This window comes from Carlito syrichta, unplaced genomic scaffold, assembly GCF_000164805.1.
Source record: "Carlito syrichta isolate Samal-C Ts95f unplaced genomic scaffold, Tarsius_syrichta-2.0.1 Scaffold305012, whole genome shotgun sequence".
NCBI lineage: Eukaryota > Metazoa > Chordata > Mammalia > Primates > Tarsiidae > Carlito > Carlito syrichta.
The window spans coordinates 424,089-444,349 of record NW_007249108.1 but is presented as its reverse complement, the minus strand read 5'-3'; the positions used below and the strand labels follow the sequence as shown (position 1 = coordinate 444,349).

Sequence of the window (20,261 nt, the reverse complement as noted above, 5' to 3'; positions counted from 1 at the left end):
CCAGGTCGAGGCTGCGGTGGCCAGGAGCGGCCACTGCACTCCAGTCTGGGCGACAGAGTGAGACTCCAACTCAAAAAAAAAAAAAAAAAAAGTTGCATCTTAATATATGTGTATATATTTGCGCATATGTGTGCATATGTGTGTCTGTATACATGTGTGTATGTGTATACTAAATATATGCTTGAAAAATCTTTTCTTGGTCATACTTACCAAATGCATATATGCATTAATAGAAATTCTTCAATTAAAGTTTTTTTCTTTGACCATAAGTCTATAAGTGTTGAAAAATTTTATTTTGGATGCAATTATTATTGCAAAATTAACTGAAGCAACAGAATATATTACCTATTTTTATAAATAATTATTAAACACTCCAGTAAAAGTAACTTTTTTTTAAAAAATGCATCTCAATCAAAAAGGAAAGGATTCTTTTTTAAAAAAATTGGTTATTGGGCTGGGTGCAATAACTCAAGCCTATAATCCCAGCACCTTGGGAGGCCAAGGGGAAAGGATTGCCTGAGTCCAGGGGTTCGAGACCAGCCTGGGCAACTTGGTAAGACCTTGTCTCTGCAATAAATAAAAAAATTAGCCGTAGTGGCACATGCCTGTAGTTCCAGCTACTTGGAAGGTTGAGGTGGAAGTTTCACCTGAGCCCAGCAGGTCAAGGTTGTGGTGGCCATGAGTGTGCCACTGCACTACAGCCTGGGCAACAGAGTGAGACTCCAACTCAAAAAAAGAAAATCGATTATTGGATGAATTTTATTTCTAGACTGACAAAGGATTCAGCATCTATTTTATGCCTGTTTTTCATTTATTTTATTTTATTTTGATTTATTTATTTTTTGAGTCAGGGCCTTACTCTGTTGCCCAGGCTGGTCTCAAACTCCTGGCCTCAAGCAGTCCTCCCACCTTGGCCTCCCAAAGTGCTGGGATTATAGGCATGAGTCACTGCACCTAGCCCAATTTTTCATTTTTAGAAATACAAGTACTTAGAAACCCTGGAAATTTAAAGTGTTTTATTACAACAGTGTCACCCAATTCTTTGCATTCTTCCAAGTTAGCTGTTAAAAATCACAATTGGTCATTATTCTGAGTGATCTATCAACTGATGATTCAATTAGATTCTTCTTCAGTTTTGTTGACAGCAAACATCAGAATCATTCACTTCCTCTCAAATCACCAGAAAAAATAGGCAAAAAATAAAAAAATTAAAAAAATTCACTTCCTCAATTTCTGGGACGTGTGCCAGGAAGATTTAATCCAAACTTATACTCTATGACTGTTAAGTAATTACACCTCTGAGGCTTTCTCAGGGGAGCTTTGGTTAACCTGAGATACTCAGTTGGGTTCAGTGAATTAAAACATGATTCACTTTAATATATCTTTCCAGCGTTATATTTTAATAAAATTATTGTATCTTATAAGGAATTTCAATTATGTTTTAATCAACACTTTAAAGCTGCAGATTTAACAAAATGAATTCATAGGGATGAATTGCCATTGGAAATGCTAGTCTTCCCCTGGCAACTAACACAGCCAGACCAGACTGGGTTCTGTCAGAAAGGATCTGACTTTATTTTTCAATCTAAATAGGCATGTTAGAAAGGATGCCTATGGCTGTTATTTTTAATGCTGAGAAAGGTAGAGGTATCTCAATGGAGGATATATAGGTAGGTAGGTAGATAGATGGCTGGATGAATAGAAGGAAGGAAGATAGATAGATAGATAGATAATGGGTGAATTGATAGATAGAAGATGATAGATAGATGAGATAGATGAGACAGAAAGACAGATGGGTAGAAGACAGAGATAAAGAGAAGATAGACAGTAGAACATAGGTGTAGATAGATAGATATAAGATAGGTAAATAGAGAGAGAGAGAGGGATAGAGAGATAGATCGCTAGGTGATAGGTAGAAGATAGATGACAGAAGATGGAGATGGATGAATGGACAGATAGATGGATAGAAGAGACAGATGGATAGAAGATAGATAAATAGAAGATAGATGACAGAATATATGAATAGATAGATATGATAGATAGATAAAGATGAATAGAGATAGATGATTGATAGATACGTAGATACATAGATGATAGATAGATAGATGAAAGATAGAAGGTGAATAGTGGGAAGGTTGAAGTCCATGCTGCCACCTTCAGCAATGCTTACTGATGTGTCTTTGTTCTGATATGACCCCTGAGCAGTGATACCTTCAGGTTGCTAAATAAAAAATGCCTTCACTCCTGCTGCCCCTGCACACCCCACCCACTGACCAAGAACGGCGCTGGCGCCTGGAAAGCAAGCTCTAAGTAAACTCTTGAATAACTGATGTGATGAGCTTCTGGGTTGGTTGAACGCACCCACGTGCCGGTAGGGTGGTGCACCCAACTCCTCTCCATGGAGACAGAGTCCTGTGCTGGGGACCCTTCCCACACACCTTGCCCTGCACACCCATCATCTGGCTGTTTATCTGTGTTCTTTATAATAGACCAATAAACTTCAAGTGTTCCTCTGAGTTCTGTGAGCCATTCTAGCAAGTTCTCAAACCCAAGGAAGTAGTCATGGGAAGCTTCCATTGATAGTCAGTTGTTCAGAACTAGGGGGAGGCCCAGGCTGGCAATGGCATCTGAAGTGGGTACAGTCGTGGGGGGGGCTGGGCCCTTAACTTGCGGGAGCTGAGGTTAACTCCAGGGACACAGTGTCGGAGTTGAACTGAATTGGAGGACATCCAGTTGGTGTCTGAACCAGGAAACTGGTCGGTGTGGGATTAAACACCCAGTACATCTGGTGTTGGAAGTGTTCAGGGTGAGAGCGTAGAGAAATGGGCATGTTGATCAGAACATACAAAAAGGGAGGGCCTGCAGCCCTGAATTATAAGAGGCTTTGAAGACAATGGTACAGCTGACCCTTGAACAGAATAGGTTTGAACTGCGCAGGTCCCCTGAGCCATGGAATTCTCAACTAAACACAAACTAGAGGATGAGAAACCATGTCTAGGGAGGGCCGATGTTTCATATCCACAGGTTCCACAGGACCCACAGACCTGAGTATGCACGGATCTTGGTATTCGCCTGAGAACAGGAGTGACACTGTCTTCCAAATAGTCCCTTTGTGTGATCGCCTAGATGTTTCTGTACCTAACACAAGGTTCTGTAGGAAGAGTCAACGAAGGCTGGAGTCGGGCAAGGGTGAGAGACAGCTATGCTGCTGCACTCCCGCTTCCCCGGGGATTTTAAGAAAGAAAACACTAGCTCACTCCCTCAAGGTCACCTGAGCCTGCAGATGTATTGAAAGGCGATGAGTACCGGGGTATCTGAGCCTCTATCTGAAGACATCCGCTGGAGACTGCCTGGACCTTTCCAACAACCGAGGCGCTGAGCCTTGCTTTTAAACACTAAACACAATCTTTCTTTTTTTTTTTTTTTTTAGTTGGAGTCTCACTCTGTCGCCCAGACTGGAGTGCAGTGGCCGCTCCCGGCCACCGCAGCCTCGACCTGCTGGGCTCCGGCGATCCTTCCACCTCAGCCTTCCAAGTAGCTGGAACTACAGGCGTGCATTACCACGCCCGGCTGATTTTTGATTTGTTGTAGAGATGAGGTCTCGCCAAGTTGCCCAGGAGGGTCTCGAACCCGCGGGCTCAGGCAATCCACTCACCTCAGCCTCCCAAAGGCGCGGGATTACAGGCTGAGCCACTGAGCCCGGCTAAACACGATCTTTCATATGACAGCATTTCTTTGTAAAGTGAGTAAGACACGCTATGGTATGAAGAACCATGATCTATTGAACCCAGTCCCTCACGTTTGTTTTACAAACAGCCACAACCGAGAGCTTCGTGCATGCTCTGTGCACAAACGGGGAAATATCTGGAGGGAGCCCTGCACGGGGATCACTGGGTCAGAGAGTACGGGAGCTGGCAGTTTGGACAGTTAGGCGTTGCCGAATTGCCCTCCATAAAGGCTGCACCCATCCACGCCCACCACAGCAAGGCCTGCCCCTCCACCCACCAGGGCTGTTATGAAACATCTCGTCTCTGCCAAGGGGAACGAAAAGTTCTGTGTCACTGTGGTGTCATTTTGCATTTCTCTCGGCCTAAGTAAGGTCATCGCCGTTTCATATATTTATACCCCACTGTAATTCCCTTTCTGGGAAATGTCCGTTTGGTACCTTGTGCCCATTTTCTAGAAAGTTCTTGAACTGCATTAACATTTTCTTTCCTGAGGAAGTCAATTCTCTTTCTGTGAGAAGTGTTGCAAATACTTTCCCCAGCTACCGCCTGTATTCTGACTTTGGTCACATGTTTTTTATTTTTTAATTTTTTTAATTTTTTATTTATTTATTTTTTTTGAGTTGGAGTCTCACTCTGTCGCCCAGACTGGAGTGCAGTGGCCGCTCCTGGCCACCGCAGCCTCGACCTGCTGGGCTCCGGTGATCCTTCCGCCTCAGCCTTCCGAGTAGCCAGAATTACACGCATGTGCTACTATGCCCGGCTAATGTTTTGATTTATTAGAGATGAGGTCTCGCCTGCCCAGGCGGGTCTCGAACCTGTGGGCTCAGGCAATCCACTCACCTCAGCCTCCCAAAGGCGCGGGATTACAGGCTGAGCCACCGAGCCCGGCTTATGTAGTCAAATTTATCCATCTATTTTTGAGATATACATTTCATATCTCACTTGAAAAAACTCACTCTGAAAGCATTCTTTTTTGTTCTCCCATTCTTTTCCCCCCTCCCTCTTTTTCTCCTCATTATTTTAAAATATTTGCTTCATCTGGAATTCACTTTGGTGTTAGGAGTGAGGTAGGGATCTCACCTGTGGCTGTCCCATTGTCCCAACACCATTTATAAACTTATACCTTTCTCCATGGCTACAAAACCCACTCCGAACACACATGTAGGCTAAGATGGCCCCACCTGGCCACCTTCTCATGCTTGGCCTGCACTATCTTTAGTTCTGCTACTCCCTGTTATTACTCTTCTATTTTAAAATGTTCTGGCTATTCTTTTTCTTTTATCTTTTTGTTGTTGCTGTTGAATTGGAGTCTCACTCTGTCACCCAGGCTGGAGTGCAGTGCTGCACTCACGGCCACTACAGCCTCTACCTGCTGGGCTCAGGCCATCCTTCCACCTCAGCCTTCCAAGTAGCTGGAATTACGGGCACGTGCCACCATGCCTGCCTATTTTTTTTTTCTTTAATGTAGAGATGAGGTCTCACCAAGTTGCCCATGCTGGTCTCGAACACGTGGGCTCAGGCAATCCTCTCACCTCAGTCTCTCAAAGTGCTGGGATTATAGGCGTGAGCCACCATGCCTGGCCTTCTTTTTATCTTTTTAAATATTTTTTTCTGGCTCTTTTTGCATGTTTGTTTCTCATAAGAATTTTTGAATTGTCTTCCCCCAAAATAAAATGGGTATTTTTTTGAATTGTCTTAAGTGAGTAATTAATTAGAGAGAATAGACAGCTTTCTAATATAAGTTCCCCTATCTGAGAGTAGGGTGTTCCTTCCACCCACTCGATTCTTCTGCTAAGCCATTCTGTAATGTCCAGTGGGGCCACTCCTGGTCAGCTCGGGGGCAACTGGAGGCTGAGCGTGCCCCTGTTCAGTGGATGCAGGTGACACCACCCTAGGATCCGGGACCTCTGTGGAGGCCCCCGTGGACAACTTCAGGGCTGAGGAGGTCACTTGACCCTCTTCCTGAGACTGTCCGAGCGGCCTCTACTTCTCTGCTGCAGAGATTTGCAGCGGCCCTTGGGACTTCAAGCCCCACGTCCACAGAGCCACCGGCTACAAATTACAGGGGCAGGCCCTGGCTCTCTTTGAGACCCTTCCTGCCCATCACCATCCCTGCCCAGGACCCATCATGGAGAAGCCAGGGACCATCTGGCTTGGGCCACGTGCTCATAAAAGGCCTCAAATGCACATATCGCACCCACCATCAACTGAGGGGAACCATGGCAGCATGCTGAGAGAACAGGGAGACACCCACCAGACGGCTTGACTTTGGGTCCCTTCACACCAGCCATGCACGCTACACATGTCATATAAATCACAACCCATGTGTGAACAGCACAGCTGCACCACAGGACACTGTCCTCTGTAAAGGAATGCCTAGAACATTAAGCCCGTACTTTGGGTGACTCACAGCTATCCCCCAAACCATAATTGGCACAGTGCTTTTTGTCTGATCAAAAACTAGAAAGTTACATCACTTTACCACCCAAATCCTAGAATTTATGATCAGAATACCTCAAATGATAATGCTTTTTGTGTACAGAGAAATAAAACAATAATATGTTATCATGTACTTTTAGTGCTAAAATAAAGATTAAACACATATTACAACATGTGCAATTAGGTCTTGACATGACTTCCCTTTTCTGGGTGCTGGAGGCCTCCAGAATGGAAGGACCCAGGACCTGGGGGCAGCCAGAGCTGCCCAAGCCACACTTCTCACCTCCCGATCCTGAGCTTAGGAGGGTCAGAGCTTCCCAGGTCTCAACTCACATGACAATTTCCTTCCGCGTCTGCTCCAGCATCATGTACTGTGTCCACTCATGCTCAGTCTCGTACGTCTTGGACTGGTCCACAATCTTCTGAAACATCGTCCTCTTCCTACAAAACACACCCACCGTTAAAGGGTGTGAGCCTTAGAAAGAGGCCACGGCAGAGATCGGTGGCTCAGCCTGTCATCCCAGCACTTTGGGAGGCCGAGATGAGTGGATTGCCTGAGCCTGCAGGTTTGAGACCACCCTGGGCAACTTGGCAAGACCTCGCCTCTACAATAAATCAAAGATTAGCCGGGTGTGGTAGTGCACGCCTGTAGCTCCGGCTACTTGGAAGGCTGGGGTGGAGGGATCACCAGAGCCCAGCAGGTCGAGGCTCCCGTGGCCATGAGCATGAGCCTCCAACTCAAAAAAAAAGGAAAGAAAGAGGCCACACCAGGGCTTCTAACATGGGCTGATTCAGATGCAGGCTCATTAAATCTATGTAATCCACAAGACAAGGTTGAAAGAACTAAGGTCTGGGTGTGAACACTTAGTTTCTAACACAGACTCTGTCACTGATTTGATAGTTTAGCAAATATCTAGCCCTGATCCTCAGTTTTCCCATCTGTATGATGGGGGTAATACTTTCTAACTCACAGGGTTGTAGCGAGATTCAACACACAACATAGCACAAGTGTTGTGTCTAACACATAGAGCATAGTAAGTGCATTGGAACTACAGAGTTTGTTATTACAATCATTCTTCTCCTTGGTAGTAATATTATTGTTAATTTTTTTTTTTTTAGTCAGGGTGTCACTGTGTCACCCCAGCTGGAGTGCAGTAGCACAATCATGGCTCACCACAACCTCAACCTCCCAGGCTCAAGTGATACTCCTGCCTCAGCGTCCTGAGTAGCTGGGACTACAGGTGTGTGCCACCACGCCTAGCTAATCTTTTCTTTTTTGTAGAGACAGGTCTTGCTATATTGATCTTAAACTCCTGGATGGTCTCGAACTCCTGGCCTCAAGCAATCCTTCTACCTCATCCTCCCATGAGCCACTGTGCCCAGCCTATTCTTGTTGTTAAAGTGAGAAGAAATACCAACTTGAAATACAGGGCGAGGTCTGTGGCAATGATGGCGATGTCCATCATGTGGATGGCATGCTCGTGCTGCCGGCGGTTGAGGTTTTGAAAGATGTTCAGGTTCTAAAGGAAAAACCAGAGCAGAGATGCAGGGAGATGTGCCGGTAGTCAAGTCACCAACCACCAACGGCCACCCCAGATGAGGGCAGAGGCAGCTCGACCAGCAGAAAGATGCTGCCTGCACACTCAGGCTGCCTGTGAGGTGGACTCTTTGGTCCAGGCCCCCAGGCCAGCACAGAGCACCTTGTCCTACCTCGTCCCTGAGCAATGTTTTGCCAAACTCCAAGTGATGTCTTTCCAAGATGGAGGACCCATGGAGCTTGGCCAGTGGGTTCTGGGACCTGGGTGAGGAAGAAAGAGAGAGAGTCAGTAGGGAATGGACGATGGACTATTAAGATTCAATGTCAAACCTCTTGCCTCTCAGTCTGTAGCTTTTTCCACAAGTGGTTCTGAGTCTCTCTGCTGTCATGGGCTCTTCAGAGAAGCAACTGAAGGCACAAATATGCACAGTGCCACATGCAATTTTAATTTTTTTTTTTTTTTGAGTCAGGGTCTCACTCTGTTGCCCAGGCTGGAGTGCAGTGGTACAATCCTGGCTCACTGCAGCCTCAACCTTCTGGGCTCAGGTGACCCTTCCACATCAGCCTCCCAAGTAGCTGTAACTACAGGCATGCATCACCACGGCAGGTTAATTTTTTGTTATTCTGTAGAGACGAGGCCTTGCTATGTTGCCCGGCTGGTCTTGAACTCCTGGACTCAAGTGATCCTCACCTCAGCCTCCCAAAGTGCTGAGATTATAGGCATGAAGCCACCATGCCTGGCTCACCTGCAATTTTAAAGACATTGGCACTGGGCCATGCTTTGAATCACCTAGCCTCAGACCCTCCATTCCTGAGTTTTGCGGGGAAGTCACTAAACTCTGCAAACAGTGTGTTCATTCACTTCTTCATTCAATAAATATTTGTTGAGCACCAAGCTATGTGCCAAGCCCTGCGTGCTGTACTTAGATTTCCATGTCGTAAAATGTAAACACAATCTCCAACCTCAGGTAGCATGGAAATATTGAGAAGACTCAGGGAAGCTGAATTCTAGTGTCTGTTCAAGACTTAGGGGCTGTGGCCCTGGATGGAACCTCAATTTCCTCATCTGTAAAATGGGGATGCCATCAGCCCCTGTTCTGCCCAGCCCTGTGCGTGGCCATGAGGACCCAGGACGATCTCAGCTTGAAGATTGTACTCCGGAGACAGGAGTGATGTCGGTGTTGCTCTCACCCTGGCACCCCTCTGCCCAGCACAGAGCCCACCACGCTGCAGTAGGAGTGTTGCAAACACAGGGGTGTAAACAAGCTGGCACTGGCCACCAACATCTGAGTTCAAGTCAGTTCAGCAGGTGGGGCAGGGAGGGGGAGAGTAGAGGAATGAAGGTATTCATTTCCTATGGCTGCTGTGACAAGCTGCCACTAACTTGATGGCTTCAAACAATCAACATGTGTTATCTCACAGCTCTGGAGCTCGATGTCTGAAGTGGGTCCACAGGGCTGCCTCCCAGAGGCTCCAGGGGCATCTGTTATCTTGCCTTTCTAGCTTCCAGAGATGACCTGCATTCTTTGCTTGCGGCCCCTTCCTCCATCTGCCAGGCTAGCGGAGCAGTCACTTCTCTCCTCTCTGACCCTCAGACGCCTCTTGAAAGGTCCCTTTGGACTAGAGGGGGTAAGCCCAAATAATCCCTAAATCTCAAAATCCTAATTTAATCACCTCTGCAAAGTTCCTCTTTAATGTAAGGCAACGTACTCCCAGGCTCCAGGGCTTGGGATGTGGACATCTGGGGAGGAGAGGGAGGTCATTACTCTGCTCCCCACAGGAGAGACCCGAACCCAAGGGAAGAAGGCAGTGGGGATGCTGTGGACAGCGAGCGTGGGGAGCAGATGAGTGCTGTTCGGACAGCAGGCCTTGAGCAAAGGCGAGGCCCCAAGTGAAGGCGAGGTCCTGCTTGCTTGCTCTGCACCCTAGCCAAAGAGCAAGGAATGCAGTCTACTACACGGAATGGCATCTCAGAGCCTACACACCCAGGCCCAAATAGTACAGATAAAGCCTTAGCAACAACAAGATAACCGCGGAGCAACTTGCCATTTAGGTAACAGCAAAATTCTGTTATAGCTCCCTCATGGGCTTTGAACCCCTCCCAACTTCTTTTGTGCTTGATGATAATATAAACGTGCTGAGCTAGTTCAGGGCCACTTCTCCTCCCTCAGAGGAAGGTGGCCCTCCTGGCCCCAGTTTTTCTTTATGTCTCTGTGTCTGCGTCTTTCTTAATCTCTCTCAGCTCCCTCTCGGGGCCCTCAAGGCAGCTGCGCGGGGTCGCTGCAAGCGAGACTTCCCCCTCGGCCTGCGAGTCTGCCTGGGGACCACACAGAGCTGGGGCTGGGGGTGGGGGTGGGAGGGAGGCAGGGACGCAAGACGACTCACTTCATCTGGTAGAGGTTGTTGGTGCCTCTGTGGTCAATGTCATGGCAGAAGGCAGCAGTGACCATGGCCAAGGCCTCCAGGTCCGTGAAGTACCGCTTCAGCTTTCCCGTCTGGAAGGCAACGTGAGGGCAAGTCACTCTTTTTTTGTGGGGGCAACAGTACGGCCTAAGGGGCAGGTATGAGGGGAGCACCAGAGCCTGGAAGTGGGTCTGATCTTGGCTCCATCTCTGTCTCTCTGTCTCCAAAGGCTGAACAGAGCTTTGCCCAGGGCTGAGAGGTTTTCTGGGACGTGGGTCATTCGATGCTAGAACGGGGACAATCCCAGGCAAGCAGAAGGTTGTTGGTCACCCTATTCTTGAGTGACCCTAGCTGGTCTCATCCCCTCTGAGCCTCGGTATCCCTGGACACTGAGGGTAGAGAGTGTTGGACTAGATGGTTTTTGAGAAGCTGGTGGCTGTGGGTATAGGTGTTAGGATCTGGAGAGTTCTAAACACGTCCCGACTGGTAAGGCCAACCTTCCAAACCAAATCTACCAGTTACTCGCAACCCAGGGAGTCCTTCCCTGGTGTTCCTCCAAACCCTTAGCTCTGTGTGTATGTTGGTGTTGAAGTACACAGGGAAGGAGCTTTGGAGAACTGATGCTGACTCTGGAGCCCTAACAAATAAATCAAATCTCAGTAGTGTCCTTGTCACCTTCTGTGGTTGTCTGGTCAGAATTCCTGCCTCCAGGCCAGAGCACCTACTGTGGCCTGACCATTCCAGCCTCAGTGGAAGGAATGAGAATGAGGAGACCAAGCAAGGGCAGAGGTTCACATCAGACTCTAGATGATGAAACACTTTAAAATACAATATAAAGGGCTCCAAATTCGCCAGCCAAAAATACTGACACAAATACACAAAGGCATGTCTCCCCAAGGATACTGTGACACTTTGTAAAAGTGAAAGATTAAACACAACACAACCTCCATGTCCAACAGTAGGGGACTGGATTAAAAAAAAAAAAAAATATATATATATATATATATATAATGTGTATATATATATATATATATATATATATAAAATGTGTATATATATATATATATATATATAATGTGTATATATATATATATATAATGTGTATATATATATATATATATATATATATATAATGTATTTAAATAACAGGGCTGGGCATGGTGGTTCATGCCTGTAATCCCAGCACTTTGGGAAGCCGAAGTCAAAGGATCACTTGAGGCCAGGAATTCAACACCAGCCTGGGCAACATAGCGAGACCTGTCTCTACAAACAATTAAAAGTTAGCTGGGCTGGTATCGTGCACTTATAGTCCCAGCAATTCAAGAGGCTGAGGCAGGAGGATCACTTGATCCTAGGAGGTTGAGGCTGCAGTGAGCTATGTCTGGACCACTGAACTCCAACCTGAGTGACAGAGCAAGACTCCATCTCTAAAAAAAATTAAATTAAAAATTAGAATAAACAACAAAATAATTTGCAGCCATAAAAGTTTATCATGGCTAAACCTTGAAAACATTATGCTAAGTGAAATAAGCCAGACACAAAAGGACAAATATTGTATGATCTCACTTATATGAGGTACAAAGAATAGTCAAAGTCATAGAAAACAGAAAATAGAATAGAAGTTATCAGGGCTGATGGATGTAGGGAACGTGAAGCCATTATTTAATGGGTATGTAGTTTCTGTTTGGGATGATGAGAAGTTCCAGAGATGGATGGTGGTAATGGTTGCAAAACATGAGGATGTACTTACTGCCATTGAACTGTACATCTAAAAATGGTTTAAGTGGTAAATTATATCAATATATAAAGTGGAAGAATGTGATTGATGTATTTATATGTTTTTAGATTTAAAAAGCATATTACTGTACAGAATATTATTCCATTGGTTAGAAACAAAATAAACTGTGTATACGTGTGTACATTTCTATATATGTAAATGTGTGTTTCAAACCTATCTCTATGCTCTATTAAATTAAATTAAACCTAAATCTGCATCAGTGCACAGCAAATTGTGACCTAACTTAACTTGATAAACTGCCAACTAACTTGAGAGTATATTTTTGTAGCAATTTGATAAACTGCTGACTAACTTGAGAGTATATTTTGTAGCAGGCTGAGTCTCCACCAGTCATAGCAACCAGGCTTTCCCAATCACAGGCTGTGAATGACTCAGACAGGTCCAATTAAGGCAAACACCAAGCTGTAACCACCTATCAGGCTATTCATATGTCGTTTTCTTTTTCTGTCTATAAATACAGCCTGCCCATATTGCTGGATGAAGACTTTACTGGTTCAGGGTGCTGCCTGGTTCCTGAATACGTTCTGTGTTCAAATAAACTCTGCTAAATTTAATTTGTCTAAAGGTTTTCTTTTAACAAATTGGTGTCAGAAGTGGGATCTGAGGTGAACCTCCAATGATCCCCAGAAGCACTGAGTGACCAAGCAAAGGTACCAGGCCCACTGTGCCCATTGATCTCTCGTAGCAACTTGGGTCATGGGTAAGTTCTCTCTTGGATTTGAGCTCCACAGATTTGTGTTTTGAGTTCTGTAACTTTATTTGAGCATTTTTTGTTAGACTGAATCCAGGATCAGATTGGGTCTGATAATTGGATTGGCTCATTACAGAACTTGGATCAGTACCTTTTAAAAATATATTCCTCCAAATCTAAGAAGTTTGAGACTCAAGGAGTCTGGGACTCTACTTTCTGGGACACCAGTTAATTTTATGTACAAAAATTACGGGCCCAGAGTCTGTATTTTTTTTTTTTTCTTGAATCAGGGTTTCCCTCTGGTGTCCAAGCTGTAGTGCAGTGGTGTGATCTTGGCTCACTGCAGTCTCGAAATCCTCCTGTCTCAGCCTCCCGAGTAGCTGGGACAACAGGTAGACACTTCCATACTCAGCTATTTTTCTGAAAAAAACTTTTGCAGAGATGGGGTCTTGGTATGCTGCCCAGGCTGGCTGTGTTTTTTTTTTTTTTGAGTTGGAGTCTCACTTGGTCACCCAGACTGGAGTGCAGTGGCCGCTTCCGGCCACTGCAGCCTCGCCTGCTGGGTTCCAGCGATCCTTCCGCCTCAGCCTTCTGAGTAGCCGGAATTACAGGCATGCACTACCACGCCCGGCTGATTTTCTGATTTATTGTAGAGATGAGGTCTCGCCAAGTTGCTCAGGCGAGTCTCAAACCTGCGGGCTCAGGCAATCCACTCACCTCAGCCTCCCAAAGGCGCGGGATTACAGGCTGAGCCACCAAGCCCAGCTTGGCTGTGTATTTTTTTAAATGATTTAACCTTATTAAGGACAACTTAGAATTACAGTAGCTGCAGTCAAAAAGTTGAATAAAATTGTTCACTTGCAAAGAGCATTAGAAAAAAAAGGATCCAAGATGCACAAAAGCAATGAAATGCATTATTTAATTGTTGCACAGAAACATGGTAAAAGTTAAATGAATCAAAGATTATCTGCTTAGAAGATTCTTTATAGAAGGCAAATGAAAAAAATCTTAGTCTTTTTCACAAATATTAGTCAAAAGCTTTAACCATCTATGCAGGAAATCTTATTCCATTGGCCAGAAAAACAATTTGTTTCCAAATATTCTTTAATAAATTAGTTAACTTGTATTATTGTACCTGGCACATGGCTAAAATTTTAGCACAAAAGCTATAAGATCTATTTCTGTCTATATGCTTATGAATGTCTATATATATGTCAAAACATCTAAAATGTGGCTGGGTGTGGTGGCTCACATCTGTAATCCCAGCACTTTGGTAGACTGAAACAGGATTGCTTGAGTCCAGGAGTTCAAGAAAAGCCTGGGCAACATAGTGATATCTCATCTCCACAAAAAAACTAACAAAAACAATAGCCAGGTATGGTGGTGTGTGCCTATAATCCCAGCTGCTCGGGAGGCTGAGATAGACAAATCGCCTGAGCCCAGGAGGTTGAGGTTGCAGTGAACCTTGATTGTGCCACTGCACTCCAGCCTGGGAGAAAGAGTGAGATCCCAACTCAAAAAACAAACAAACAAAAACCAAGGAGGACAGAGAAAAATATTACTTCCTCTAGACTTTTTTTATTACCAAGAGAGTAAAGATATTTGAGACTGTTAGTGAACAGGTTCTGTGACATACTGACAAATTGTACTATGAGAAAGTGTATGCTTCTAGCAATTATTATTTACAGACATTGATCCATAGATTGCTGGTTTGACAGACAGTTCACAATTATTTCTTTCCCAGTATTCACTGGCAATTAGAAGCAATAAGGGTTAAGATTTCTAATTTATATATTTAGTAATATATATAAAGTAATTACTAAAAGTAATAAAGGAGACAGTTCTATATGCAAGTATACAAGAAAAGGTAAGATGTGCTCTTGTTGAAGAAAAGCTATGAGATATGAGGGTGTTTTGTGTTGTTAAGGGGAAGAGTAATTTTGTTGTTGTTTTTTGTTTTTTTTTGTTGTTGTTGTTGATTTGTGTTTTTTTGAGTTGGAGTCTCACTCTGTTGCCCAGACTGGAGTGCAGTGGCCGCTCCCGGCCACCGCAGCCTCGCCTGCTGGGCTCCAGCAATCCTTCCGCCTCAGCCTTCCGAGTAACCGGAATTACAGGCATGCGCTACCACGCCCAGCTGATTTTTTGATTTATTGTAGAGATGAGGTCTCGCTGCCCAGGCAGGTCTCAAACCCACGGGCTCAGGCAATCCACTCACCTCAGCCTCCCAAAGGCAAGGGATTACAGGCTGAGCCACCGAGCCCGGTTTGTAATTTTTGTCCTAAAGTAGAATGATGGGTTGTTCCAAAATGAGAAGAGGAAAAAGTATACCAAGTTGCCTAGGCTGGGCAAAAACAGAAAAAAAGAAAAGAAAAGAAAAGAAAAAAGTATAGGACAAAAACCAAATGGATGAGAAAGCTGTAGAAGGCTTGTGGCAGATAAATCTTGTGAAAGGTATTTTGTGTGTTAAGCTGGCTAAGATTAGAAGAAAATTATTTGTAAGTTTTTCTAAAACTTGATCATTAGTATGAAAAGTACACTGATACAAAACTAGAATTTGGTCCTCTCCATTAAAACAACAAAATTTTCTTGGAGTATTGGTCTGGTCCCAATAGGAAAATATGAAAGATTTTTTTTTTTACCTTTTAGGTAATTGGCCTAGGAAACAAAGATTCTGTGCTTTACCAAAATAATTTCCTGTGCTTCCTGTTTTCTTTAATAGGTTTTTAAAAATCACTTAAGAAAATTGAATCTTCTTTATTAAAAGAGCTAAGGCTTTTCTACAAGTTCGTAACTTTCTATATTTTCCTTTTAATTATTACTTTGGTCAAATAAATGACTATTTTGTAAAAATTTCATATTTATTTGTTTGTTTTAGAGACAAGGTCTTGCTATGTTGCCTAGGCTGGTCTTGAACTCCTGGGCTCAAGCAATGCTCTCACCTCGGTCTCCCAAAATTCTGAGATTATAGGCATGAGCCACTGCACCCGGCCAAATAAATGAATATTTTTCACAGCAATGTGTGATCTTTTTTTTTACCACACATTTTAAAAATTTATTTACTTATTTATTTGTTTCAGAGTCTCACTCTGTCATCCTAGCTGAAGGGCAATGGCACACTCATGGCCACCACAGCATTGATCTGCTGGACTCAAGCAATCCTGCCTCAGCCTTCCAAGTAGCTGGAACTACAGGCATGCACCACCACGCCTGACTAATTTTTTTATTTATTGTAGAGATGAGGTCTTGCCAAATTGCCCAGGCTGGTCTCGAACCCTGGACTCAGGCAATCCTCTCACTTCTGCCTCCCAAAGTAATGGGATTACAGGCATGAGCCACCATGCCTGGAAACTCCTGAGTCTTTAATGTTTCCTTCACTCCATGACTCATCATGAACAAGATAAAATGATGCAAGTTGTGAAGAAATATTGGCAGGATGACTACTCTAAAATTACTAAAATGGTTTTAATTTTTATTTATTTATTTTGAATTGAAGTCTCATTCTGTCACCCAGGTTGGAGTGCAGTGGCATGTTCACAGCTACCACAGCCTCAACTGGCTGGGCTCAGGCAATCTTTCTGCCTCAGCCTTTCAAGTAGCTGGGACTATAGGCAGGTGCCACCACACCTGGCTAATTTTTTGACTTACTGTAGGAACAAGGTCTTGCCGTGTTGCCCAGGCCAGTCTCAAACTGTTAGGCTCAGGCAGTCCTCTCCCCTAGGGCTCCCAAAGTGCTGGGATTACAGGCATGAGCCAATGCACCCACCCTCTAAAATGGTTTTTGAAAATGTTTGATTTGACTGGGCATGGTGACTCACACCTGTAATCTCAGTATTCTGCAAGGCAGAGGCAAAAGAATTTCCTGAGCCCAGGAGTTCGAGATCAGCCTGGGCAACATGACAAGATCTCCTCTTTGCAATAAATTAAAAGAAAATATTAGCCGGGTGTGGTGGTGCACACCTGTAGTCTCAGCTACTTGGAGTGGAGAGACAGAAGGATCACTTGTGCCCAGACAGTTGAGGCTGCAGTGGCCGTGATCATGTCACTGTACTCCAGGCTGGGCAACAGAGTAAGACTCTGACTCAAACAAACAAATAAATCAAATGTTTGGTTTGTCAAACTCATAATTCTAGTGACAGTAAAACCCTCAGAAGGCTGGGCACGGTGGCTCAGCCTGTAAGCCCAGCACCTAACCTGAGCCCGGGGGTTCAAGACCAGGGCAACTTGGTGAGACCTCGTCTCTATAATAAAACAAAAAACCGTTGGGCGTGGTGGCACGTGCCTGTAGTTCCAGCTACTTGGAAGGCTGAGGCGGAAGGATCAACTGAGCCCAGCAAGTCGAGGCTGTGGTGGCCGTGAGCATGCCACTACACTCCAGCCTGGGAGACAAGAATGAGACTCTGGGCAACCCCCTTGGGTCCCCTCCTATTGTAGGAGCTTTTCTGTACTCTCAATAAATTCTGCTTTTTCACTTAAAAATTAAAAAATAAAAATAAACACAAACACACACAAAGAGTGAGACTCCAACTAAAAACAAAACAAAACAAAATACCCTCAGGCAAAACATTTCCAGCACCTGCTGGACTGACTATTTGAACACTTTACCACTTTCAAAGCATGTTTTCTGGTTGTACAGAAACTTTCCCATAGTGAAAGCTGATGTTATAACAATAGGTAAAACGTTGCCGGGTGCAGTGGCTCACACCTGTAATTCCAGTGACTTGGGTGGCTGAGGCAGACATATTGCTTGGGGCCACATTGGGGGACTGAGGTGAGAGCATTGCTTGAGCCCAGGAGTTCAAGGCTTCAGTAAGCTATGATTACACCCACTCCAGCCTGGGCAAAGAAGTGAGACCTTGTCTCCAAAAAATCATTAAAAAAAATGTTTTTGCCTTATGGAGCATTTCTGAAAAAAAATCTCCAGCGATAGAGGTAATAGTTTCACAATACGTTGTAAAAGTTAAACAAAGCATTATAAACACAACGGTGTTAGGTAAAGTTAATTGAATTGATGGGACTGTCTTAGTCAAAGGTCTTGGTGATTGATGGCAATCTGATCCACTCCTACTGGAAAACAGATTTACCTTTTATGAAATAGTGACTTGAAGGCCCATTCCTTTAATAAGGGACTCTTATGTATTTCTTTTTTATTTATTTATTTATTTTTTGAGTTGGAGTCTCACTCTGTCACTCAGACTGGAGTGCAGTGGCACGCTCACGGCCACCGCAGCCTTGACCTGCCAGGCTCAGGTGATCCTTTCACCTTAGCCTTCCAAGTAGTCAGAACTACAGGTGTGCACTACCACATCCGGTTAATTTTTTAATTTATTGTAGAGACGAGGTCTCGCCAAGATGCCCGGGTTGGTCTCGAACCCATGGTCTCAGGCAATCCTCTCACCTCCGCTGCCCAAAGTGCTGGGATTATAGGTGTGAGCCACTGTGCCCAGCCGAACCTTATGCATTTCTGACTCTTATAAACTCTGACATTACTCGGTAATTCAGGGCTTAGTGCATTATTCCAAAGCATGTTTTTACCCAGTTAAAGAAGTACTTTGTGACCCACCAACTGATGACAGCAAGATCTTACATGCTCTAGAACCCAGAGACAAGGTCTTTTGGAAATGACTCCAGAGGAAGACTGCCCTTGAATGCCATTGGAAGAGACCACACCACGTTCTTCTCTACAGCAAAGCTTCAGGGCCTCAAGTCTTGGGTCTACCTCTCTCAACTCAAAAGGGCTCAACCAGATTGCTGGAACTGTACACCTGTTAGAGACCGTAAGGTAAAGCTGACCAGGGAAGCTTTTCCCCAGAAGCAGGTGGCCTCCTAGATGTGGACAGTTTTCCCAAGATCACAGAGCAAGACTTCTCCGCCATCATGAAATAGTACCCTGACCTTTTTAATTAATAATATGACTGAGGTTGGGTGCGATGGCTCACACCTGTAATCCCAGTACTTTGGGAAGCAGAGGTGAGAGGATTGCCTGAGCCCAGGGATCTAAACAAGATCAACTGGGCAACATGGTGAGACCTCATCTCTACAATAATTCAAAATAAATTAGCTGGGCATGGTAGTGCATGCCTGTAGTTCCAGCTACTTGGAAGGCTGAGGTGGAAGGACCACCTGAACCCAGCAGGTAGAGGCTGTGGTGACCATGAGCATGCCGCTAAACTCCAGTCTGGGCAACAGAGTGAGACTCTGACTCAAAAAATAATAATAATGATAATTGAAGCCAGGTGCAGTGGCTCACGCCTGTAATCCCAGAACTTTGGGAGGCCGAGGATGAAGGACTACTTGATCTCAGGAATTCAAGACCAGCCTAGGAAACATAGTGAGAATTAGTCTCTACAAAAAACAAAAACGAAAAACAAAACTAGCCAGGCACAGTGGCGCACACCTGTAGTCCCAGCTACTCAGGAAGATGAGGCAGAAGGATTGCCTGAACCTAAGACGTCAAGGCTGTAGTGAGCTGAGTGTACCACTGCACCCCAGCCTGGGTGACAGAGTCAGACCCCAACTCAAAACAAAAAGAGTAATGGCTATAAAATACAGAGAAGCTACCTGAGTGATGCCTGCAAAAGGTATACTGTGCTTTCAGGTGCTGCATACTCATGAGCTGGACACTATGTGGTAGAAGTAATTGCTTGGATGATGTCACTGGGCTAAATTCAAGAAGGTCCTTTTTTGCTAAATGCAATTATGCAAACTTACAGCATGCTATGAAGGGGCCACAAGAAAGTGAGTTTCCCTCTGGACCTTGTTCAGGAATGATAGGTACAGACTTAAACAAATTTAACTGGTCTGTGCTCACACACCACAAGGTGGCGCTCTTTCCCAGTCCCCAGGACCTATATCGGGTCTGCAGAGAATTTGCCTACCCTCTTCTGCTTCCTTGCTAGTCCAGATCTTGCTATTCCCACCTGCAGAATAGGTTGTTCCCATCATGCCACCCAAAGTGGTCAACAGCCAAAACCACTACCAACCCCCAGATAGATGGAGATGTTTGTTTCCAACGAGGAATGATTCAAATGGGACTCCTGGGACATCCCCCTTGGCTGTATGTAAATAGAGTGCCCTTTATGTGGAATTTGAAGCTAATCATAAATTGACGGGAAATCTGGGATTTTTTAGCCAATCAGATCTCCCAGGAGACAGAAAGGTAGAAGCCACTCTCCCAAACATGGACAAGAATGTTCACGGTCCACAAAACCACTAGAAGGTCACACAGCTTAGATCTTCGCTCACGCTGGGGCTTGTGTAAGGTGCTGAACGAAACGGAAGAGGGCACTTATCTCTTCCCTGACTTTAGTACCACAGAAAGCTTGATTTCAAAGGTGGCTGATACCACTGTTGCTCTAGACACTGCCACAATTTAAGGGAATTTCTAGGGAGAAGGGAACACATGATGTGTTTACGGGAGCCGTTGGCTTGAGGGCACCCGAATGGCGAATGGTGAGCTTTCCTATTCCAAGGTTTTCTCATCCACATGAGGTTTTCCTCGGCTCTCCAGGTTACTATGACTTGCATTGCCAGGCTAACTCCAGGGATAGATACCTCTTTATATCAGTTTTCCAGTGAACTATGGCCTTAATCACCATCATGCCCCAAACAAAGACTATGACCAGTGGAACTCTTGGACTGTTTTTATGCTGCATCTTTATTGCCTGG

At 44.8% G+C, this 20,261-nt stretch overlaps 1 protein-coding gene across 2 annotated transcripts in view; it reads right to left on the bottom strand.

The window, feature by feature from the left end:
- Positions 1-20,261, bottom strand: part of PDE6A (phosphodiesterase 6A) — an 88,766-nt gene that overhangs the window by 13,514 nt on the left and 54,991 nt on the right. For both annotated transcript variants that reach the window (XM_008061056.1, XM_008061057.1), the window contains 4 exons: positions 10,090-10,199; positions 7,878-7,965; positions 7,587-7,687; positions 6,501-6,608 (listed from right to left, as the gene is read on the bottom strand). In XM_008061056.1, the coding sequence (XP_008059247.1) occupies positions 6,501-6,608; positions 7,587-7,687; positions 7,878-7,965; positions 10,090-10,199 (407 nt within the window). The remainder of the gene's footprint in view (positions 1-6,500; positions 6,609-7,586; positions 7,688-7,877; positions 7,966-10,089; positions 10,200-20,261) is intronic.